Source organism: Oncorhynchus keta, chromosome 7, assembly GCF_023373465.1.
Source record: "Oncorhynchus keta strain PuntledgeMale-10-30-2019 chromosome 7, Oket_V2, whole genome shotgun sequence".
Lineage (NCBI taxonomy): Eukaryota > Metazoa > Chordata > Actinopteri > Salmoniformes > Salmonidae > Oncorhynchus > Oncorhynchus keta.
In genome coordinates this window covers 20,138,693-20,162,585 of record NC_068427.1, presented here as the reverse complement: position 1 = coordinate 20,162,585, position 23,893 = coordinate 20,138,693, and the positions used below count along the sequence as shown (strand labels likewise).

General features: G+C 42.3%; 3 protein-coding genes across 9 annotated transcripts; 2 read left to right on the top strand and 1 right to left on the bottom strand.

Annotated features, from left to right (window-relative positions):
* Positions 1 to 1,519: 1,519 nt before the first annotated feature.
* On the top strand, positions 1,520 to 7,157 carry LOC118386141 (DCN1-like protein 2). Of its 7 annotated transcripts, none has more exons than XM_035773606.2 (7): positions 1,520 to 1,667; positions 3,502 to 3,718; positions 3,918 to 4,086; positions 4,546 to 4,676; positions 4,858 to 4,940; positions 5,074 to 5,170; positions 5,677 to 7,157. In XM_035773606.2, exons 2-7 carry the CDS (start codon positions 3,544 to 3,546, stop codon positions 5,757 to 5,759), a joined length of 738 nt encoding a protein of 245 aa, XP_035629499.1. In that variant the 5' UTR covers positions 1,520 to 1,667; positions 3,502 to 3,543; the 3' UTR covers positions 5,760 to 7,157. The 7 variants fall into 7 exon arrangements, with proteins under 7 accessions (XP_035629499.1, XP_035629498.1, XP_035629500.1 ...); XM_035773605.2 differs by lacking the exon at positions 1,520 to 1,667 and adding an exon at positions 2,097 to 2,242; XM_035773607.2 differs by lacking the exon at positions 1,520 to 1,667 and adding an exon at positions 2,228 to 2,246.
* An 869-nt stretch (positions 7,158 to 8,026) lies between these two features.
* Positions 8,027 to 13,236, top strand: LOC118386139 (growth hormone-regulated TBC protein 1-A-like). The gene is made up of 8 exons (XM_035773597.2): positions 8,027 to 8,481; positions 9,188 to 9,333; positions 9,469 to 9,633; positions 10,481 to 10,605; positions 10,877 to 10,973; positions 11,293 to 11,465; positions 11,562 to 11,747; positions 12,882 to 13,236. The coding sequence occupies exons 1-8, from the start codon at positions 8,405 to 8,407 to the stop codon at positions 12,984 to 12,986; spliced, it is 1,074 nt and encodes a 357-aa protein (XP_035629490.1). The 5' UTR covers positions 8,027 to 8,404; the 3' UTR covers positions 12,987 to 13,236.
* A 569-nt stretch (positions 13,237 to 13,805) lies between these two features.
* On the bottom strand, positions 13,806 to 23,085 carry lamp1b (lysosomal associated membrane protein 1b). Its single transcript, XM_035773609.2, has 6 exons — positions 22,693 to 23,085; positions 17,254 to 17,456; positions 17,039 to 17,164; positions 16,402 to 16,468; positions 16,057 to 16,224; positions 13,806 to 15,871 (listed from the first exon to the last, which is right to left on the bottom strand). The coding sequence occupies exons 1-6, from the start codon at positions 22,745 to 22,747 to the stop codon at positions 15,732 to 15,734; spliced, it is 759 nt and encodes a 252-aa protein (XP_035629502.1). The 5' UTR covers positions 22,748 to 23,085; the 3' UTR covers positions 13,806 to 15,731.
* Between the last annotated feature and the right edge of the window lie 808 nt (positions 23,086 to 23,893).

Here is a 23,893-nt window from a genome sequence, read left to right as displayed (position 1 = left end):
GCGTTCTGATTGCTTCGCGCACTAGGACCTCCTATCCCGGGTTCACCAATTGGTCTCCAGCTTTTCAGCGTTTCAAAAGCCTTTTCCGGGATTTAAAACTTGAGTAAAAATAGTAACAGCGAGAAGCCATTCGAAAACATCGCAAATCAGAGATCAATGTCATAATAAGTAATCTGTTCAGTTATATATAGGTCTAGCTGGCTCAACTGTCTTAAACACACTGATCTAGGAACTGCTCATATTCCCTGAATATGTACCTTAACCTTTGGGGGTAGTTGCAGCACTGACTTTAGATCAGTGTTCACAGAAAACCTCATCCAGCACCGTCAGTGTCCTGAACCCTTACATACCAATCCTTTATTTTTTCTTGTGACATGATGAACTGTGTTGATTGGGGAGTCAACTGTGAATTGTCTATTGTTTATTACAACCACAACATTCAACACATCTATTTAGAGGAGAGAATGAGACTGTTCAGGGTTCAGCTAAAGACTTAGTTAAAAAATAAGCATGAGGTGTTTGTGTTGAAAATAACACGGTGAGGTCTCACCTTTAAAAGTCATCCTATGAGCATAACCACGTACACCACAACAACCACAGACATTTTTTTAAACACACAGTCTGACAACCATATATAGAAGAATGGCAGCGCAACCAGCCTAGTGGTTAGAGCGTTGAGCCAGTAACAGAAAGATTGCTGGATTGAATCCCCGAACTGACAAGTTAAAAATCTGTCGTTCTGCCCCTGAGCAAGGCAGTTAACCCACTGTTCCACCGAAGATGTGGATGTTGAGTTAAGGGAGCCTCCCGCACCTCTCTGTTTCAGAGTTGGGTTAAATGTGGAAGACACATTTCAGTTGAATGCATACAGTTGTACAACTGACTAGGTATCCCCCTTTCCCTTTTCCCTGATTCATTAAGTGATAGATAGAACGCCCTTCTCAACTGAGCCTCCCAGTCCCAGCTCAGTCATTCATGACCCCCTCCAACCTGTAATCATAGAGAGAAAGATATGTGAGTTGTCCTCCCAACCTCACCTGCTAGTCACACACACAAAAAAGAAAAACGTACAACATGCAACACATGTAACATAGGCCCTAAAACACATTTAGTGATGCTTAATAGTGTGGATGGATGTCAGTTGTGATAAAATGTTGCAGAAGAAGATTATGTGGGAGATTTCTGTTGAGAGATGCAAGTAGGCTAAATTTTGACTGCTATCGCCAATCTGAATACATCTATTTTTAATTGAACCTTTATTTAACTAGGCAAGTCAGTTAAGAACAAATTATTATTACAATAACGGCCTAACCCAGGCCAATTGTGCGCCGCCCTATGGGACTCCCAATCATAGCCGGATGTGATACAACCTGGAATCAAACCAGGGACGCTTATTGCACTAAGATGCAGTACCTTAGACCATTGCACCACTAGGGACCCCTGCTTTTAAACATGCAGCCAATTTCTGAATTTTTTTTCCACGAATTGGTCTTTTCACCAATCACATCAGATCTTCTCACTTATCAGATTTCAAGGCATGAAGCAACTCCTTTCATGACGTCTGCTTTACTTGGATATTGGGAAATGTGTCTGGTTTGCAGCCCCACACAATTTCCCCTGGCCCAAAGACCAATATTTTCCCAACCTCGACGGTAGGCCTACCTGAGGTATGTACTTTAATCGAACAGTCTGCTAATGAGCTTTGTGTACATAAAGAAGGGCTCCTTCAACTTCCAATTTTTAGATTGCTAACGTTAATCCAATAAACGACTGTGGTTTAGCTAAATTGAATGCTGACACCGAGACAAGTTTATTAATATGATAGCAATAATAGGTATTAAGGGGTCTAACATACATTTCAAATTAATAATATGTTTTTAGCACACATAAGAAAAATACTTGTTGATCTTAGACTTGCTTGCAAGCTACTTCCGAAACAAACATACGTTGCATTTCGGGATATGTCGTCTTCGTGACTGATCGGTAGCCAGATCAGTTGTCATCCTTCTCTTTTGTAGATTTTTGATTGATACAGTGGCATCCATATCTAGGTTTGTGCATAACTCGAGTCCACTCGACAAGTGTTACTTGTCAAAGTTTCATTGTTATCCCGTGATATCTGTAGGATATTTACTCAAATGACCTCGACGTGCAACTCTACAAGGCAAGGGCTGTCAGTGCTTCCGCGCAAGCGCATAATGAGCGACTGGCTATCAAATTGGTAAAAAGCGGTGTGAAAATGGTAGGTAAGGAGGGCATTAATAAACAGATTCTCAAACATAAACCGCTGCTGTGATGTTGAACCCCGGGATTATAACATGTTGCGCGAGGTAGAAATTGTTCCGTCGCGGCTCACGGACTGTCTCCTGTCTGTCTGTGTTGCCATTGTTGAGCTGTTTCACTTGACTTAACGTATTTACCAGGGAAAGGAAAGGAAGGTCAGTTGGTGGTATTTTGAGACCTAGAACCGCATTCGTCCAGCGCGCAGCTAGCTGGTTACGACTCCCTTTTTGGTAGTCTGGAAATGCGAGCTAGTCAGATGCTCCAAGTTGAGAAGTTGGTCGTGGTTGACGGCGGTGGCCAAGCCGGACCAGTGAGCGCGCAGGACGGATAGTGTTTTCTCGCACACCCGTGAAATATCCTATGGGCGCCCGATCTGTTGTTGCATGTTTTTGATGATTACGTTTCCGTCCGAGGTAGTTGTTTGTTTGCTCAACAACATCATAGTTGTCGCTTTTCACGCACACGCTCAACAGAGTAGTTATAACCGAACTAAAATTCACTCTATGGTGAAGGCAGTTAAGTAGTTATCAGTCTAGAGTTATCCAACACCCGGTGGTCATCGTTTACAGTTGTTGACTGTCTATTAAAATAGATGCATGTCTCGAAGTTATGGAAATATGCCTAACTTTTAACACGCAAGCAGGACTGCATTACATGTTTAATTGTGCATGCACTCAGTTTGAAATGAACACACCTGGTAACTTCATTACACAATCTGCTTAGTGCTTACTCTGCAAAGTTGGAAATACCCCCTGTATATCTGGCAGTAGCATGGTGTGTTTGGGACCATGGGACGCCCTGGAACAGTTGAGCAGTGAGGTCCCATTGATGGCATCCCCCTACTCGTGTTACATTACATTCCACTAGACGCCCCATATACTGGGGGCCTTCTGGGGTGCACGTGCTCTGAGCTTACCCAACGTTCTCCACTCTCAGAATAGTTCTAGGTCTGCCTTGCTTGTTGACTGGACGCCCAAAGCTTGTTTGCTTGTCTGTCTCCTGCTGTCTGTTTGTCGACTTGTATCTCATCATATGAAGTGAGTGTCTCTGTGACCACCTACCCTTATGTCTGGTGTCCACATGACCTCGTCCTGAATGTCTGTGGATGTGTGTGTGCCCCTGTGTATCCTGGTGTGCGTCTCAGTGTGTGTGTGCGTCTTGCTGTCGGTGCTGCACGGTCTCTCGGTATCTGACAGCCCGTGTCCTGTCTCCGTGCAGCATAAGCTGAAGTCTTCGCAGAGGGACAAGGTCCGGCAGTTCATGTCCTTCACGCAGGCTGGGGAGAAGACTGCTGCTTACTGTCTGACCCAGAATGACTGGAAACTAGAGGTGGCCACAGACAACTACTTCCAGAACCCAGACCTCTACTACAAGGAATCAATGAAAACCCCTGTGGAGAAGAAGAAGCTGGAACAGCTCTACAACCGCTACAAAGGCAAGTGGGGGAAGTTATAGAGGAATACAGCCTGTGGAGATTGTGTGTCAAAGTTTATGTATCTGTTATGGGTTAGTAAGTGTGTAGTATGTATTTGTGGTGTTATGCGTTGTATTGGTTATCCTGTTTCTTGAAAGAGGAAATTTGTAAGTTTCTCTCAAATCCCTAAGATGATTGTATATACATGTCATTTCCATAGATCCCCAGGATGAGAATAAGATAGGCATCGATGGCATCCAGCAGTTCTGCGATGACCTCACCCTGGACCCGGCCAGCATCAGTGTCTTGGTGGTGGCATGGAAGTTCCGGGCCGCCACCCAGTGCGAGTTCAGCAAGAAGGAGTTCCTGGATGGCATGTCTGAACTGGGGTGAGCGAGGGGTGAAGTCATCACTCTGCGACGCAGCTTCGTTTGGTGGCATGACAGTGTGTTGTTGGTTAATGCCAGTACATGTTATTGTGGTGTTTGTTGTTAGTGTGTTCACATGGTGGGGAGAAGTTCTATATTTAGACTCTGAACTTTGGCATTAATACTGTGTGTTTTGTGTGATACCAAGTCAGGTAGGTTAGCTCTGGGTCTTATTTAGTAGGTACAGAACAGGAACATATTTTTAAATGGAAATTGAAAATAAGTGTTCTTATTGGACAAGGTTTGCTACTAAATGTTATCCTGTTTTGTGCCTACCAAACACTGCCCTGGGGAACCCAATGGATGGGTAACAGATCATAGCACAAGAACAGTTTAGGAACCACTGGATTAGAAGAGGTGTGTGTTTGTGTTTTTGATTGAGATCCATTTACTTGTCCACTGTATTTATCTTCTCTCAAGGTGCGACAGCCCAGAGAAGTTGAAGGCTCTTCTTCCCAGGTTAGAACAGGAGCTTAAAGACAGTGGCAAGTTCAAGGACTTCTACCAGTTCACATTCAACTTCGCCAAGAACCCTGGACAGAAGGGTTTAGGTAAGCACAGATGAAAGTTAGTTACATTAGTGTTCACAAGAGTTATTGTAGTTACATCAGTGTTTCTTAAATCCAGTCCGGAGGACACCTGAGGGTGTGCAGGCTTTTGTTTCAACCCAGTGTGAACACATCTGATTAAACTATAGTGAGATAACAAGGTGTAACTCTGGCTGTGTTTCAGATCTAGAGATGGCTGTGGCCTACTGGAACCTGGTACTGACAGGCCGCTTTAAGTTCCTGGACCTCTGGAACAGGTTCTTATTGGTGAGTGAGTAATGTTATGCATCCCAATCTAACATTACATTTTGAGCTGGACTCCGTGCTTGCTATGTACATCCTGTGTCTTGTTTTCTGCTTGTGCGCTTTTCCCACTTTTGTTTTCTCATGTTTTATATAGGAACACCACAAACGGTCGATTCCCAAAGACACATGGAACCTACTCTTGGATTTTGGCAACATAATCGCAGACGACATGTCAAATTACGACGAGGAGGGTGAGTTTAAAACCCGTGGTTACCTGGAGTGTATTCAGTAGGGTACAGAGTAGTCATGGTTCATTGCTGTTTGCAAAAGTGCAATACACTGAATGTTGCTCTCAACTGAATATACACAATGACAGACTGCAGTAGTCATCAAACCTGGTCCTGGAAAGCCACTGAGTGGGCAGGCTTTTGTTCCAGCTCAGCACCAACACACCTGATTCAGCTAATCAAGTTTGTGATGAGCCGTAAATTAGTTGAATCAGGTGATTCAGTACTAGGCTGAAACAAAAGCCCGTAGACCCTGCAGCTCTCCTGGACCAGGTTTGGTGACCAGTGACCACTGCTTTAGATGAGACACTGATTTAAGGTCAGTTTTGTCCCCCCTCCCCCAATGCCTACAGTTAGGATGTAGAGGGAGTCAGCTGTTTTGAGGTCTGGGCTAAAGGTAACTTCCATCCAAGCGATGGATTAAGAGAGTCAATAAAGTGACTGCTAATCATACGTCTCCTTCCTGTCAGGGGCGTGGCCAGTTCTCATAGACGATTTTGTGGAATTCGCCCGGCCGATCGTAACAGGATCCAAACGCAAAACCCACTACTAACAACCCAGCTCTTGAAAGGGGGGCTGAACTTTGGTTCCTCTTCATTGACTGTTGGATTTAAAAACAATATATACTTTTTAAGAGGAAACAGAGAAACACTTGAATCCGTGACACTGCACAACTATCAGGTAACCAACCTATGAGGGAAGAGTGAGAGGAAAACACAGGGAAGCAAGGCTTTATTTCTATCCTTGTTTGATGGGAGTCGCCACGTGCACATTGCCAGCTGGCAGTACATGTCCCAGCCTGAGGGCCAGCTGGGAAGAGGCCTTGGGGATATCAGTGTTCCAGGCAAAGCTCCCTTTGGAATCTCAGTATTCCAGTGAAGAGGAGAAAAGGAGAGATTCCTCCCCTGGCACAGTCTCTCTCTCTCTCTCTCTCTCTCTCTTGCAGCTCTGAGAATTTGGATTTACAAGTGTGAAAAAATGTTGTGTGTTTTTGGGGTTGATCCTTGTTAGTTAGCTTTGTGTGGCACGCAGGGCTCTGAGGGGACTGTTCAGAACGGGCCTTGTTTCTAATACAAACACTTTGGGACAGACCGAGCTGCTTGCAATGTTTGCTCACAACACCAGCGTCAACAAAACTGTTAGTTATATACTGTATATATTATACTGTCTTTTAAAACAGTATGTACAGAGAATTATATAAAGAATAATATAAATAAGTTACATTTATGAATATAAGAGATTCATCTTTTTGTGTAAATTAAAAATAAAATAAAAGATCTGGTATATGATGCCTCAATAACATTTGATAGAATTTTAGGTCTGGTGTGTACCAAGTCATTATTTTATTTCAACGTTTGGGTTGGAAAAATTCCAACATTCTGTGTTTTAGAATCTTCTTTTGGTTCACTATGTTATATTTGTTATAAACGAATACATTTCAGCCATTTTAAGTAAATGGACCATGACTCTAAATGTTTGTCCCATTCGACATCTGTATATTAGGGAAAGGCTGTTCATTCTGGCCCACAAAGACTGAAATACTGTTCTGTTCTTCCTGGTTGTTTTGGAGGTTTGGATAAAACAAATGTAATGCAGTGTCTGCAGGCCAATTAATGACACTAATTTGTCAATTAAGTGTAGGCACAAAAGACCAGCAGGACTGTGGACCTCAATGACTGTGATTTGTGCGTTTCTGCATTACGTAATTTAAACACCCCAAATACGGAACCACCAAGCAGTCACTGGGGGGCACTGTTTGTCATGCATGTGTGTTTAGAGGGAGCGCTTTGGACAGTGCTTACGTGTGTTGAAGAGGTCCCTGCTGCCCATCCATTTTAGTATTAATGCCTTTGTGACACGCATTTATTTACACTTTGTCATTCACTAATCACACAGGTATTGTTAGTTTGGAAAGGAATATTGAATAAAGCATGTTTTTATCAGAAATTAAGAGGCTGTTCTGCTGTAATGTGATGATTCAGTCTCATGATTTAAGTTTCTCTTTCTAATTGCAAAATGTTTCACCTACTGAACACATTCCTTCTGAACACATCCACCCCAGCAGACTCAAGTTACGCACCACACACACTCCATCATGAGTATTTAAGACCCAGTCCAATTAGCTGTTGCCCTCTAGTACTGTCTTCCTCCTCCACAAGCACCTGTGCTTCATTTACACATCACACAAGGGCCTTACGCAGGTTGAAAATGTCCCAGAAACCTCCAATATAACCTACTGTATTGTGTAGATTAGAACATACATTCTCTATGTTGTAGGACAAGACTAGAATTTGGACTAATGGCAGGTTACTATACTGATGGAGGGAATTAACAGATACTGTATTGTTGGCATCATTACTTGTGTAATGTTTAACCAACATATTACATTTGCTATGGATGTTATCATCATCCCAATGTTGCTCTTAGGCACATATCTATGATCTGCTTAGCCTCCCTTTTACAAACCCTAAGCTTAACCATTAGGGGAAACCACAACTCTTATACACCCAGAATGCAATGTTTATTTTGTTGATCAACTGTTGAACATTAGTCTAGGCTACTGGAGAGTGGAAAAGTAGGTTTGTCTTTTGTGAGTAAATAAATACACAACGCTGACATGAAGGCACAAAAGTGGCATCGGTTGTTGCCAAGGCTTGATAGAACCAAGGAGACCATTAAGAATGGAAAGCGAAACGAGCACTATTTAGACATGAATTTGCGGCCTGCAGTTGCACACTATTGGACTATAAGCCAAGTGGGCTGAATGTAGAGTTTACTGAATGGATATACCTGAGGTGGGGGAAGTTTACAAAACAAGTCCCGCCTCCTGATTAATCATTGGCGAGATAGGGGAGAGGAATCGTATTCATATGGGCTGAAGAGCGGTAGTAGATGAATTAATGGACTTTTCCATGTTTTTTTGTTTCAATTTTATGGCAAGATATTTAATTTCACATTAGCCTGCAAATTCTTTCGTGACATGGATTGGCTCCTGATTAACCTTTGAGCATCCGTGTCGTTACAAGTCCGTCGTTTTTTTTGCTCCCGCTGACTGGCAGTTGGCAATGTATGATAGTAGTCTATGACTTTCTGATGTGACTGCAACTATTGGAGTTGGTTGGATCAGAAACTTAAATTCGAGAGTGGGTGTCACGTTTTCACATTTTACCGACAATTCGGAGGAGTAGGCTACAAACTATGGAGAGTGAAACGAACGGTAACATCTCGATCACTTCCCAGCTTCACCTGAACAACAGCACCAATGCGAATGACAGGTAGGGCCCTAACAGTTTTGACATTTCCTTGTGTGATTTTTGTGTTGTTGCAATGATGAGTATCATACATTTATTTGTCTCCGACTTATCCGTAATGAAATCATGTAATAATCAAACAATTGATTATTACAAGCAATGAAAAGTTATACTGCATCTGTCATGAAGTTGTGTATCAGGTGACAACGGCATGGCATGACAATAATTAACCAGGTGGGCTTTTAGTGTAGGGCCTATCATCTGGCTTTTACTTTTCTGTCTACAGTATGTCACAAAGTTTGCATTTACCAGCTGAATTGCCATTAAGTACACAATTGTGAAACTTCTACCTTTTTTGTTTTATTGCATGTTATGTCTGTTTGGGATGTTTGAACTTGTCTTCATCTTCCTTCTTTTGGCTTGGTTTTTGATATGCAGTTTCAACCTCTAGGGTTGTAATTTCACACGGGTTGATTGAACAGCATGTCATCTGATCCCAGCTACCTGTTACAGTAATCCCAACCACCTAGCTCAGGTTATTGTAGCTAAAGCTTGGCCAATGTCATGTCACCTGACTGTCACTATGCTATAACAGTTCCAGGCTTTCAACCCACACTGACATCCCTCTGTGATCAATGCAGTCTACTGGGTCTAGAATGTGGGTCATATAGATCCATAGTTTTTTTTTCTGTGTGTGTATTCTCAGACTGACCCTGCTTTATCTCTCTAGGGTGGACTCGTACGGGTTTGAGATGCCTGAGGGTTATGAGTCCTATGAGAAGATGATGGCTGAGTATGTAGCTGTGCTCACCAGAAGGTCCATCAAGTGGTCTAAACTCCTACAGGGGAAAGTCTACGTGGAGAAGAACCTGAAGGGTGTGATGCACACACACACACACACACACACAGACAGGGAAATAAACACACAACACATACATATATTGAATAAGAATTTTCATTCTATATTTGCATTTGGAATTTTGACTGTAGTCATGGTTTCGGTTCTCTTAGTGAAGCGGTATGTGCGTAAGGGTGTGCCCAACGAGCACCGAGCCCAGATCTGGATGGCAGCCAGCGGGGCCCAGGAGCAGCTGGAAAAGAACCCAGGGTACTACCACTCTCTGCTGGGTACCGAGCAGCAGCACGATGCCAAGCTGGAGGAGACCGTCAGGATAGGTACTGTAAGCAATATCAAATGTTTTATGGGCAATTCCACGCCAGCAGGGGTGGAAAATATTTTTGGAATCTCAGATTGTTCTGGCAATTGTTAAATAGGAACTTCATTGGTAGAAAGCATGAGCAGCAGTGAGCTGCATTTTCCTTTCTGTTTTCTAGAAAGGATGTTTACCATGCTTTTTACATTTGTATCACAAATTTGATGATGAAATTAGGCCATTTTAGGCCCTTTTTAGACCTATACACTCCTATAAGACCCTATGTTCTGTGAACCATAAATTATATTGGCATTTATACTCCTTATAGTGTGCTCCCAAATATGGAGTATGTCTTCATTATGAAATACACATTTTCACATTCATTCACATTTATTCAACATGGTACTTTTAATGATATTCCCTATTTTATTCATTGCAATTGACATTATAGGTCATTAACAAAGGTCACAACCCTCCTTCAGGATTGCAATTTCAGTCACCAGCAAATGGAGTTCCCTTTGAATCCATTTTCCCATTCACTGTGATGTCTATATCAAATACGGTTCACAGATCATAGGGTCTTACAGGAGACATGTACAGGTTAAAAAGGGCCCAAAATGGCCACTTTTATCATGAACTTTTAAAAAATGTGATAAATGTAAAAAGTTTTTCTAACATCCTTCTTCCCAATGGAGTTTATGTGAGAATTTCCAGAACAATCTGAGATACCGAAGATATTTTCCGCTCCTGCTGGCGTGTAATCGCTCTATAGCATCTTGCAACAGAAAACATAATTGCTGTCTAATGAACAAGACCCTGATTGTTCCTTTACTATGATTGGCTGATGGCGGAGTGCCCTGTCTCGCCAGACATGCACAGAACGTTCCCTGACAACGTGCAGTTCCGGAACAGCTCAGAGCCCTGTCTGCAGAAGGCCCTGTACAATGTGCTGCTGGCGTATGGGCACCACAACCAGGCTGTGGGATACTGCCAGGTACTGGGCCTTATAGATACTATAAATCATCTGTTGGATGGATCTCACCGGTCTCCTGTGTCAGTTTTGCTTACCTTTGTTTACCTAATGTGTGTACAATACGTCCACTGTCGCCTCTTCCATGTGTACCTGTTCTGTCCCCTGTGGCTGTAATAACTGCCTATACCTCACCTGTCCTCTGAAGTGTGTGCATTGTGGGTACACACCATGTGTGCACAAGTTTCTGTTTGTGTGTGTGTGTGAAGGGAGTTATTGTTTTTCTCTACTCTAGGGTATGAACTTCATTGCAGGCTACCTCATCATCATCACTAAGGATGAAGAGAAGTCCTTCTGGCTCATGGACTCTTTGTTGGGAAGAATACTCTCTGGTTAGTCCCACACGCTCCTGTTGTGTCTGTCTGGTTGTGTGAGAGGATACGCATGGTGAGGTTTGCATAGTCATAGTAGTTGACCCACTTGTTTGTTTGAAGGTTTTCCCTTCTGTGTATTTTGGGAGCTGCTAATGTGGAATAGCGCCATGGTCACGAGGCTTGTGGTAAGACTGTGGTGTTGGTATGTCGAGCTCTCATTACGACATGAGCAAACACAGGATCTATCTCAGGTTTCAGGATTTATGCCATCTATGTACACACACACAACCTCTTGTCAAACACTGGACTGAATTAACCTGACAGGTTCTTGTTGTAGACTACTACAGCCCGGCCATGCTGGGGTTGAAGACGGACCAGGAGGTGTTGGGCGAGCTGGTGAGGGTCAAAGCCCCAGCTGTGTGGCAGGCCATGGCCCAACACAACGTCATGTGGACCCTGGTGGTCTCCCGATGGTTCATCTGCCTCTACATCGATGTCCTGCCTGTAGAGGTGAAGGGGATTGGGGTAGTGTGTGGATGTTTTGGTAAAGTCTGGGTCTATCGTCGCCCTCTGTATGATAATTATTCTATTTTTTTCTTCTCTTAGACGGTTTTACGGATCTGGGACTGCCTGTTTTACGAGGGCTCTAAGATTCTGTTCCGCGTGGCCCTGACTCTGATCCTCCACCACCAAGCTGAGATCCTGCAGTCCCGCTCCATGGTCGAGGTGTGTGAGCGCTTCAAACTGATCACCCAGGGAGCCTTCACATACGACTGCCACACCTTCATGCAGGTAAGCTACTCCAGAAGAGAAGTAACCTTAGGCAAAGGTCTAGGGTCTGTTCCTAACCTTAATGTCAAATGCAGCTGGGTGACAATTAGATACCCTACTGTGATTGTTTTCAATTAACATGGTCAAAAAGCTTCTTAGCGAAGACTCATTTCTCAAACAATAATTTTGCTAGGACTATCTGGGAGGGGAAAACTTAAAGCCAGCTGTTATTGGCAGAGAGGTTTGGATCTCTTTCTTATTGGTCTGTTAACTAATTTACCACCTGGTGATGTCACCAGGCATGCCAAAGCGCCATCCCACCAAAACAGGCTAAACTTTCAGGCAGTCTGTTCAAACAGCTCTTGCACGAAAAGAGGGCATTTATAAGGTTCACAATTCCTCAGTATTATTCCAACCTCATGTGGAAATGTATAAATAAAACACAGGAAAAATCACATTTGTTGACTGCATTGGAAATTTAACAAAAGGCACATTTCAATACGTGGTCCAGGTATGACATTGCATAAGTGTGTGTGAGCCTTTCCTCTTTTGACCTGTATTGCTTGTCTATTGTTCCCACGAGCAAGGGGGAGGAGTTAATGCATCAGACCAACTCCTTGAATAGCCAACTCTTGAAGTTGGTCTAAAACAGGGGTTCTCAAACATTTTCACTCGGGCCCCCTTCCAGAATTGGGGAACATCTCGTGCCCGCCACGTCTATTTCTATGGGCACAAGCACTGTTCCTGACAAACTGTTCCCGTCCCACTACAATCTATGGGCTAAAAAACCTAGCTCAAATGTTAGCTGACATGGGCTAGTTGATCTGGACATTTGACGAGTTATAAATAGCTCTAAGGTATGCAATGACTGACATGACGAGGGAAACTGATGATGCACTATCCCATTTTGAAATTGCATTTGTGCATTCCCAGGGAACCACTAGTCTAAAAAACACTTGCTCCAAAAAAATGTTTTACCCTTAAGTCTGTGTACATTACAATTTATACTTGGGATATCATTTAACAGGAAAAGGTCAAAAATAGCTGAAGTGCATCTTTAACCATGAGTAAGGAAATACGAGAGACTTTAGATCAGCATCTATTGACAACTTCACCAGTGAACTCTGGCCTTTCTCCTTTTCTTGATATTGACAGGAAATCTTCAGGGAACCAGGAAGTCTCTCCATGGCAACCATCACTAAGCTAAGGGAGACATGCCGAGAACACATAGTGACTGAGATGTCCAGACTCCGCCCTTGACCACTCCTCCACCACTAATAACCTCTTAAGGCAATCACCCTGTGGTTATCCTGGGCTTGTTCCAGGTCATCTTCATTGTAGTTGAGCTACAGATGATCAGATTTCACATTTGGAGAAATAACCAGGAACCACAAATATGATGACATGGCAATCACTCTTCTGAGATGCTGAATTGAGCTGTGTGATTGTAGTACCCCCATCTAGCCAAATATTATTTGTATTGTAAAAAGCATTAAACTGTTATCTTGTACTTTTTGCACTTTTCCTGTGGTAGGATCATGGGAATGATAAGTTGTAGTTTGACAAGAGTGGAGAAGCGTTGTAAATAATGAGGTGTCAACTCTAAAATGAAGTCAGGGGATGTAGTTAAATTTTCCACCCTTCTCCCCAAAGGGTACCATATTCCAGTCCAACCCAGGAATCGCCTGGGGAGGAAAATGTGATAACTCTAGACCATACTTACACCATCCCAATGCTTTAAAATCCATGAGGGAGAAAGTGCACACTTAGGCCTGAATCATAACTTGAAGTGTGCATATAAGTTCATGCAATCTTGCATTGACTCAATGTATGATTTACGCCATGTCTGTGCGATCATACCTCAAGTTGGAATTTGACTGGTTTAATTGGACCAAAGTTGACTCTTTTCAACAAAGGGCTGCTCTCTCACTAACCTTCAATTGGAAGTTAATTACTGTCGATTACATTTAAGCTAAATGTATTGCTTTGTTCTCCAAGCTTAGCGATTTGTGTTCCAATACAAGCAATCTCGAATAGAACCAAGGGTCCTGTCAAACACCAAGACAAACTAGATAGAGCTCATTCCTCACATTTTTTATTTGCTCCGCTTTTAGAAAACAATTAAAACATTCTCTTTTAAACCTTAAGGTCCGGATCCAATCTGTATCGCGGAACAGCCGCGTTAAAATTCAGGTAATTGCTGATTGAGTTGACATGTAGCGCTTACGTTAATGCAGTCTCCAAACGCGGGAACATCTCGCTCTGATACTGATTGAATCCAGCCCTGAATCACTACATATGGATATTAACACTTCTAAATGAGGGGTGGAGTGAAAGTTCACATCCTTTTCACTACAAACAATGCATCATCTATGATCATTCAATAGGCCAGGCAAATCAAAGGGAATGTCCCTAACAAGGTCACATGCTGTGCAGATAGAAAGGGTATGTCCCCAATGACAACGAAGATGTGCACTACATGGGGAATAGGGTGTACTTTGAGACATAACAGAGAAACTATAACATTGGCATAGATCCCATCCTTCTTGTAAGTGGGGAGGCACAGATTCCATTTGGCACGGGCATTTAAGATGTAGTATTCCTCTCAAATGGTGTTGTACTATGGCCAGTAACGCCAACTCCCTTAAATTGTTCGAACTATAATAGCCTGAATCCTAACTTTAGAAAACATAACTATTCACTTAAATGTCCAGTTACATTTTAAACTAGTATTCAGCCTTTGTGAGCACCATGTAATTTTACTTAACATAATCACTGGAAGTACCAACAAAAATCTGTCTTAATGTAACTATAATTGGTAGTACCAGTATTCATAAAACCAGGTTTAATTCACTGCTAAGGGGAAATAATTGGCACATAATCAATTAGGTAGTAACATGGTAGTCATGTTTCATAACAGCCATGGTACAGTGCGCTGTAATACCAATGTCTAAGTGGAGCACACGCACGCCCACCACGTCCCTTCATTCTAGTGTAGCGTGATGCTCGTTCTGTCAATTCAGTTTCACGTTCCCTCTTAGAATAATCAAAAAAAACATTCTGAGGCCTGGTCCAGAAACCTCTAGCCCCGCAAATGTACTAATCAGACAAAGTGGAGATTCCAAGTTATTTAGGGGTTATAGGGTGGTTTGTGGACTTTGATTACCATAAATTAGTCCCCCCCTCTGCAGACAACTGCTTTACCATCCAATTACCTTCATCCTTGTTCCTCAATCCATTCTGAGGGGAACCCAAAGTAAACAAAAATGTGCCCCTATGGATTGACAAACACTACCATTCCCAATCTGCAGCTGACCTCCGGTCCCAAGTTAAACCCCTAACCACAGATATAAGGTCAGATTATTCAACTCCTAACAAACAGGATACAAAAATATCTGACCCTGGACCAGCGGTTAGAGGCAACTTCCATCAACTCCATATTCAATGATGTTGCAAACATTATGGAACAAGTTAACTTTCATTGGTTGAGAGAGGGGAGCAGCCAGCTACAGTCATAATATTCCCTTCACACAAGAGTAACAGTGACCTATTATGTGACTGACAATGGCCACCATCAAAAACAGAAAAAGCCATTCAACAGCAGCAGCAATGCTTGTAAACAAACAATCCCTCAGAATTCCCATGTCAGACACCAGTAAAACGTAAGCATGATAAAACTACCTCAGGCTACGCAGAGTGGATTATTATTCAGCATATGGTTATGAGCACGCCACCACACCATCCCCTCCTGCAGTGTTGAGTGACTGTGTCGAATGTTTCGTTATGTCATTACAATCTGTCAGCATACAAAGGAGCAGTTCAGTTCTGAAAGTGCAAATCAACCCCATGGAGACCCAACGTGGAGTAAGTGAGTACAAAGGGGAGGAGGTGGCAGCAAGGATTCTACGGTAAGACCAACTGAATGGGGTTGGGGAAGTTCAGTTGAGGGTCGGAGTGAGGTTCAGTCAATCGGGTGGGGGGGGGGTCAATTGACAGGAAGTAATCTCAGATAGTCTGGTACCCGGCGTGGCTCCTCTTCCTGCCGATAAGGTAGGCCACAAGGACAATGAGGACCAGGCTGGCCAGCGCAGTGCCCACGATGATGGGGATCAACATGTCATCCTCATCCAGCTGACACTCCTCCGCTGGAGAGATTGAGAGAGGAGAGACCCCAATGGAGAGAGAAAGAAAAGAGCAGGTGAGACAGGTGGAAAAAAATGGAAAGAAAAAAAAGCAAGAGTTGAATTAGTGACCATCTATTACTCCAATCTCAGAACTCTGGATAACCACTTTCCTGAAATAAGTCCCATAGTAACACCCAGTATAGTACCTGCTCCAAACTGGTCCCCGGTTAGGCCGAAGGGCTGCACCTGCAGCTGGAAGGTGTTGAGAGAGAAGTTCACAGCCACAGCCAGAGTCTGCTCCTCACGACACATGTAACTACGCCCCAGGGTACCACGCAGGTAGTCCAGACTACTGTTACTGGCTGAGAAGGGCTCTGGAGAGACAACAGTGAGGTTATAGGTGGGGTGGGAAAGGGAGGATTATAGAAGGGTTCAACACTGGAAAAACTGCAGATGGAGGTTATAAGAGGATAGATGGATCATGTATTATTCACGAAATTATATGCTGCAGAGATGATCCATTGATTGGTGAACTACGGATCCAGACTCACCACTCATGTCCGGCCAGGCTGCAGACAGAGTCACTCCACTCAGGTGGTACTTACTGGACGTGGCATTCTGCAGACACAAGAGAACCAATGACGAGACACGGTATGTACATCAAACACATACACAGGATTACAGAGCCAAGCCCACTCCATTTAAACCAGGATGGAACAAACTAAATCACGAGTGCCTGTTCTCTGCTTGTTCATTAGGCTCAATCTTGTGGCATCAGGTGTTAGTGCAGAAAGGTTTGTACTACTGATACAGAAGACTACCTTAAGCATGTACTGATATGAGAGAGAGTAAACAAATCAATTCCCAGATAATGTTTTCCTGTGTTGATATTTGCGTGTTGTTTCAGTATGTGTGTATTCCTATGTTAAAGTGTGTGTGCAGGTTAATCAGGTCATGTAGAGATCAGTTGTCTGCCATCCATCACCTCCATTCCGCCGACACACGACATTCCTGCTGGTAACACCAGGCACCAGGGCATATCTATTCTGTGGGTTTACTCTGCCTCGCTCTGTGTGTGTCCACGTGTTAGTGAGTATGTGTCTGTCTGGTAAGAGGTGAATGGTACAGCCAAAGATGAGAAAAACAAAGTAAAGAGAAGCTAAAAAAAAATGTAAAGAGCGCTCTGACCAGGGAGAAAACGAAGGTGAGGTTGGTTTTCTCCTCAGCCATCAGCAGCAGGGTGGCACTGTCCGAGTCACATGACCCTGAGCTCTTAGTCACGTTGGGCTGGAGGTTCAACACATCTTGCACAGTCTGCACACACAGGACAAGACAAGTTAGTGTGGGGGTGCGAGAGAGTGCCTGGGCTGCAAGTATGTGCAAGTATGTGTCCACGTGTGTACATTATTGAGAGAGGCAGAGCTGAAGCGGATGTTGAGCTGCAGTCCCATGCGAGCCATCAGACAGACGGTCCCATTGCCGTTGGTTACAGTGTAGTTGCCCCTCTCAGGCCGGGCTGGGGGCGCAGGAGGCGGAGCCGTGGTTTGAGGGGCAGCAGCAGTGGGCGGGACGTCAGTGGCAGCAAAGCTCTGATGCAACGTGACCGCTGTAATGGAACAATAAGTCAATAAAGTGAAACAGCCAATGCCAGTCTACAATCAGAGTACATGCATGGATAGAAAAAAAAGATACAGCTCGGTCCGATCCTCAGCTAGCTGGTGGTTAGGTCTCACAGGGTACATCTCAATAGTCTTGAGTGTTCTCTATCTGTATAGATGTGAAAGAACTAGACAAGCAACCTCTGGAGGCATTCAACGCCATAATGTTGCTTTCACCCATCATGCGTTCTGATATGAGGAGATGAAGTGAGACACTTGAGATGCACCCATTGAGTAGGTCAGTAACTTTGGGGTAATATTGTGGCTAATTCCTTTAATGGGTTGGCTTAACTGGGCGGTAACAGAACTCTGGTTCCATTTATTCTGCAGTCACAAATTCCAAGCGCTTTAGTGGGTCACACCTAGGGTTGCAAAGGGTCGGAAACTTTACAGTAAATTTCCATTTAAGTTAAGCCTGGGAGATTTGCTTAAATTGTTTTAAAAAGGTTGGCTTAACAGGGATTCTTGTTCTTGTGGCATATTTTGGTAACACTATCCCCAATTCAATGCGATTGTTACCCTCTGCATGCATTCTTCCATCAGCTGATTCTCCAGATCTTGCACACTAATGAGATGCTATTGAGCCCATACTACTACACTGTCTGAGCCAATGACTTACATGCCTTCTGGTAAGTTTTGATTACAATACTGGGTGGGGTGAATATATTTTATGACATGCATGATTTTGTTAACTAGTAAATAGTAGCCTACAGGAAAGTGTGTTTCAATCATTTCTAACTTGTTAACAATTTCTGCTAGCTAGTTTTTGCTACCATGTGTTTTTTCGCTTGCTTGAGCCCCCTGAGGAGTGTTAATTCACCTCTTTCCATACATGTTTAATTTTAAAACGTATCTTACAAAGGAGTTGTATAATCTAGCTGCTTAACCATTTATATATACACATGGAATTGTTTTTTTTTTACTAATCTTTACAGTAAAATGACACAGGCACGATCTGATGTGTGGAGACATTTCACTGCAGCTAATGTAAAAGGTAACGCTGTGTACATTTGCAAATACTGTGCCATTTCATATATGAAGAATGCAACAAAGATGCAGAATCATCTGGTCAAGGGCATAAAGTTTCCTCAATGCTCACAACCTCTGACAAAAGTCACTCTACTCATATTCAAGGTGAAAATGAGGAATCAGACACCTTATCGATAGCAACAGCTCGTGGTCCTCCTGGAATCAGACGTTGACTCAATGGAGGAACGTGGTCAGAGAAATGCTGATTAAGGTCTTGCTCGAGCTGTGTATGCAACTGGTTCACCCGATGCTCACAGGCAATGTGTATTGGAAGAGACCCCTCCAACCAGACATGCTTTATCTAGTAATTTGCTGGATGCAGAGTTCAAGTGAAGGTCAAGCAAATCAGAGAAAGCAAACTTTATTGCAATCATCTCTGATGGGTGGTCGAATGTTCTTGGGCAAGGAATAATTAACTACATAATCGCCACCCCTCAACGAGTACAGAGAAGGGACAACAGACACACTGGTCTCTACATTGCAGATGAGCTTTAGGCAGTCAATGACCTTGGACCACAGAAGGTATTTGCACTGGTGACAGACAATGCTGCGAACATGAAGGCTGCTTGGAGGAGTCTTACCCTCACATCACTCCCATTGGCTCTGCTGCTCCTGCATTGAAGGTGCTCCTAAAGGACATCATGGCACTGAAAATAATGGATACAATCTACAAGACAGCCAAGGAAATGGTTAGGTATGTGAAGGGTCAAGTTATTCCAGCAATCTACCTCACCAAGCAAAGTGAGAAGTATAAGAGCACCACATTGATGCTGCCCAGCAACACCCGTTTGGGTGGGGAAGGAGAAGGAGTCTCCAAGAAATGGCCATATCGCAGTCTGCTGATATGGACAGCCCCATCAAGAGGATCCTTCTGGATGATGTATTTTGGGAGAGAGTGGTAAGCAGTCTGGTGAAGTACACTTCCAAGCAAGGGCTTTGGGATGGAGGTGCAATATGGCAGTCATGCCAACATATCTCATCAGTAACCTGGTGGAAGGGACTTTGTGGATCTTTGGCTCTTTCCCCTGTTGCCTCCATCATCCTCCAAATCCCACCAACATCAGCCGCCTCAGAGCGCAACTGGTCCTTGTTTGGGAACACACACCAAAGCACGCAACAGGCTGACCAATACAAGGGTTGAATAATTAGTGGCCATCCGGGCAAACTTGAGGCTTTTTGAGCCTGACAATGATCCATCCTCAAGGTTGGAAAGTGACAATGAAGATGAGACCCCAGAGTCTGATGTTCAAGAGGTGGACATTGAGGAAGTCCAGGGAGAAGCCTGAGGAAGACAACCAACGCTTTATTTTCATTTACAGATGTTAAATATTTTTGGGAGATGTGATGGATCATTCAATATTCCCCATCTTTTGTTCAGAGAAATCATTCCATGTGAAGTCAACTAAATGTTTTTTATTTCTATTGGAAGGATTTAAGTCATTTGAAATTGTCTACTTATGACAAGGTAAAAGGTTCATGTTTCTGTCTCCACATGATATTGTCTCCATATATGGTAAATATATCCTATTCAAAAAACATCTACATTTTAAATTATATTCATATATTCCTGTTCATTCCCACAGAAAGTTTCCACCTCTGAATATTCCCCAAAATGTGAAACCCTTGACTCACACAAGTGTTTTTTTAAGAACCATTGGAATGAAGAAGCATTTGTTCTACTTGGTTCATTTGAAAAAACAAAAAAAATAATAAATAAAATCTACAATACGGTCACATTCATCACAATTAGCTTCATGTGGCTTCCAAGGCTACATCATTGTTGATGTCATCGCTCACATTCTCTTTGGCCAATGTCCGTCTATCTCCCTGTGCAGAGGAAAATACTAGTTAACACTCACCACTACCTCGCTTTTGTAGGAATAGAGGAAACCTTAGGCTAAAATGTAAAAAATATAAAAAATATTCAGCAACTTGAGGACAATTAAGTTTAGAGCTGGCCAATATAGACAAATCCATATCACGATAAATTGACAATCACAATAACACAACAGTAATTATTTTTATATTGCCCTTAACTATTACTACTTTGAATGTTGTGGCTATCAATTGTCCTGTTGGCAATAGCCCATATTAGCAGACTTTAATTTAATTTCAAACTCCACATTCCTCTAGTAAAAGTCTATTTGTGGAAAACATCACCCTGATTAACTATTTACTTATGGCTTTGCCTACACCTAAATACTTTATTTATTTGTTATATGAGCAAAAGATATTCCACTTTATTTGGAACGCCAAGCCAGAAAATTGAACAGGCCTATTTATGTAATGAATATGGATTTGGAGGGCAGAACATATTTAAGCATTGGACCGCTTACTTAAGACTTCAGTCATACAAAAGCTATACTTAAATCTGAACTGGTTCTCTAGCAGATTTGTAAGAATGGCTCACCCAGTGTTCCAGAATGGCCTTTTTCCCTTCATTGTTGTTTACATCTCACTTTCGGTTACTTAAATTAAATAAAAATATTGCTATATTTAAAACAAGCTGATTGCAATTGTAGTATAATCCACCAGAAAAGAAAACAAATATTATTAAACACAAACTAATTGATAATAAAACAAAATATATAATAAAAGATATCTTTAAATTCTGTAATAAATAGAACTGGTGGAGTTGTCACATGCGGTTAACAGAAATATATGGAAATGTCTGCTCTATCCAAAATGGCAGCATTACCGCAAAAATGGAGGCGGCAAGTGGAAGGGGTAGAAGGTAAGGAACTTGTCTGTCGGCCCTGCATTAAAGACCAAAACTGATTAAAGAAAATTGTGATTAAAGTATACCCGTTTAATTTAAGCCCCCCAAAAAATAGACCACTGAACAGAACAGCTTGCATTAGATCACTTGTTTTGGTACTGGCCTTATGTAGCTTGTTTATGGATGCACATTCATGAATGGCTGAAGAATTGCAACATTTACCTGGAGTTAACGCTGCAAATATTTCTGCTGTTTGACTTAAAGCCATAAAAATCAATCAATGAAATACTCTTAACAAAAATGTTCATCTTTAATTTAAAATATGTAGAAACTGAGCATAGAAAGGTTCAGAACTTTTGTGAAACAATTAGAAAAATATATGGCCACTAGAAATCAAAGCTGGATGGTTTTCAGATATAGATAGGAGGGGTTGAGGGCAACTAAAAAAAAACAGAATAGTGTAAAATATACTGTCAGCAAAATGTATACAGTATGTATCAGCTGGAAGTAGAAGCCTAAGTATTGTTGGCCATTAGTTTACTCCAATTAGGGGAGGGGTGGTAGGGATAGGGAGAATAATAAATTAGTAAAATATATTTAATTAAGAAAAAAGAATTGCCTACACAAAAAAATAGGGGGGAATTGGAAATGGACAATTACATTGATAGAAGCCACAAGCTGCAATATTAAAGCTGACCTACTCCTTAAGAAAAATAACTAATTTATAGTTATTATTGATCTGTAAAATGTCCCCGGTAAATCATTGGTTCGTCTGTATCGATCATTTTCATTTCTGTCTCACTTAGACAAATAGACAATCAATTTCCACAATATCTTGACAATCAATTTCCACAATATCTTGACAATCAATTTCCACAATATCTTGACATTATCTTAGTTGCCTGTACCCATTTAGATTACATTTAGGCCCAGTTTGTCCTACAAAGAGAAGATTACAAAGGACAGGCTGTACACATGTTACTGCGATCTAATAGCATGGCCTTCTACAGCACATGACTACCAGCTTATTGCCCAAAGCACTAAATCTGTTACTTGCCAAGAAACAAGCATAGAATGTAATATAAACAAAACAACCGAGTGCAGTGACATCAATAATGATACAGGTCATAATGAATCCAGTTTTTTTTTTTATCACTGTCACAGCACTTTTGGAATCACGTGAGGGGCCCATTGCCACAAAAGCGCACATGCACCGCTTGACTTCGTCATGCACTACAGCCACTAAGCAAGACAAACAACTCAGCCTGGACCCGCATCGACCTGTAACAGAGCAATGCAAGTCAAAGGGCAAACGAAGAACCAGCTTTACACGTTTACATAAACCAGCAAACGAGGTTAAAATAGGTTAGAGGACCGAGTTCTGGTGTATTCGCGTTAGATTCATTGTATTTATTGTGCCCATCTTGCATACTCACCTAAAAACGTGATGAACGCCAGGAACAAGGGTTGTTTGCGGTTGTGTTGTTTCATATTTTTTATTCGGTTGTTTGCCAATGCGAATCACAACAGCATGCACACGACCCAGAGACAGGAATGCAGGACGATCTATGAGCTAGCTTTGTTAGAAACAACGCAAACCCACTCACTGTTCGTGCTCTCTCTTTGCTACCGCGAGCAAGAGTCCTCTGGAAACAAATCTTTTCGGAAATATTTCCTTTCCCTTTGATTACTTTGCTCTTTTTGCTTTTACCTCGTGTCGATTAAATTGATGATCGTTGTGTTTGGACCGTCCCATACCACGGATGATTTATGCTCTGCACCAAGAAGAAATGACAACGGTCATGTAACGGAGAGTTTAAGAACCGCCCAGGATGAACACGTGACATGAGTAGTGATTCGTGTTGACGTTCGACAGCTGTGGAGTTACAGATGTGACGTTGGTTGCGATGTTGCCATGGAGATGTAATGTTGGAAGTGACGTGTTCTGTATTTTGGTCGCGGTAGTTTGCCTCGTAAATAACAATGCTACCGTTTTCTCCATACAGTTTATTTTCTGAAAAGAAAAGAAGGAAAAAAAGAAGAGCATATTCGTTTTGAAACCAGCTCATCCAAAAATGTGCCCCAATAGACCTACACCATCACTCTCTTCACTCATTAAATGTTCATATTGAAGAGGATTTTTGCTCATCATTCAGACCAGTTGTGGTCCATCTTCCATAGTCAGATGATGCCGGGCGAGCATTTCACACAGGGATGTCAAAATGCCTTGTCATCCACTTGCTATTTACCCCCTTCTTCACCTCAATTAGGTCTATTGACACTCAAGCTGCAACCTCGAACCTCCGTTCTGGTCTTCTTCAAGTCTCTAATGTCTTAAACAGGGATGAGTGAAATAATTAGATTCTTAGTAAGGCCAGGTCGAATCTTTATGCACTCATGATTCCAGTCTATGTTCTCCAAAATTCGCTGAATTCCCTGTGAAAGCCTAATACTGTAAAATCGTATTTTATCATTTAGCTAGTCATGTTGGCAATAGAACAACCTTTCAAATTATGCCCATCTGACCCAGATTGCGATTTATAATGGCCTGTTATTGGATTGCGTAAACAGCAACAGTAATTGTGTAAAGCCATGTCTTAATTACTGAAAAAGGTAAATGGTTGAGGTGGATATCAT

Coding starts and splice junctions, on each gene's coding strand:
- LOC118386141 (XM_052522186.1), top strand. CDS start 3,379: ATGTCTGTGGATGTGTGTGTGCCCCTGTGTATCCTGGTGTGCGTCTCA. Junction 3,719..3,917: donor GCTCTACAACCGCTACAAAG/GCAAGTGGGGGA, acceptor TCATTTCCATAG/ATCCCCAGGATGAGAATAAG. Junction 5,171..5,676: donor GTCAAATTACGACGAGGAGG/GTGAGTTTAAAA, acceptor CCTTCCTGTCAG/GGGCGTGGCCAGTTCTCATA.
- LOC118386139 (XM_035773597.2), top strand. CDS start 8,405: ATGGAGAGTGAAACGAACGGTAACATCTCGATCACTTCCCAGCTTCAC. Junction 8,482..9,187: donor AGCACCAATGCGAATGACAG/GTAGGGCCCTAA, acceptor TTATCTCTCTAG/GGTGGACTCGTACGGGTTTG. Junction 11,466..11,561: donor TCGATGTCCTGCCTGTAGAG/GTGAAGGGGATT, acceptor TTCTTCTCTTAG/ACGGTTTTACGGATCTGGGA.
- lamp1b (XM_035773609.2), bottom strand. CDS start 22,747: ATGAAACAACACAACCGCAAACAACCCTTGTTCCTGGCGTTCATCACG. Junction 17,457..22,692: donor GGCGTTCATCACGTTTTTAG/GTGAGTATGCAA, acceptor GTTCCATTACAG/CGGTCACGTTGCATCAGAGC. Junction 17,165..17,253: donor GCTCTGCCTCTCTCAATAAT/GTACACACGTGG, acceptor CTGTGTGTGCAG/ACTGTGCAAGATGTGTTGAA.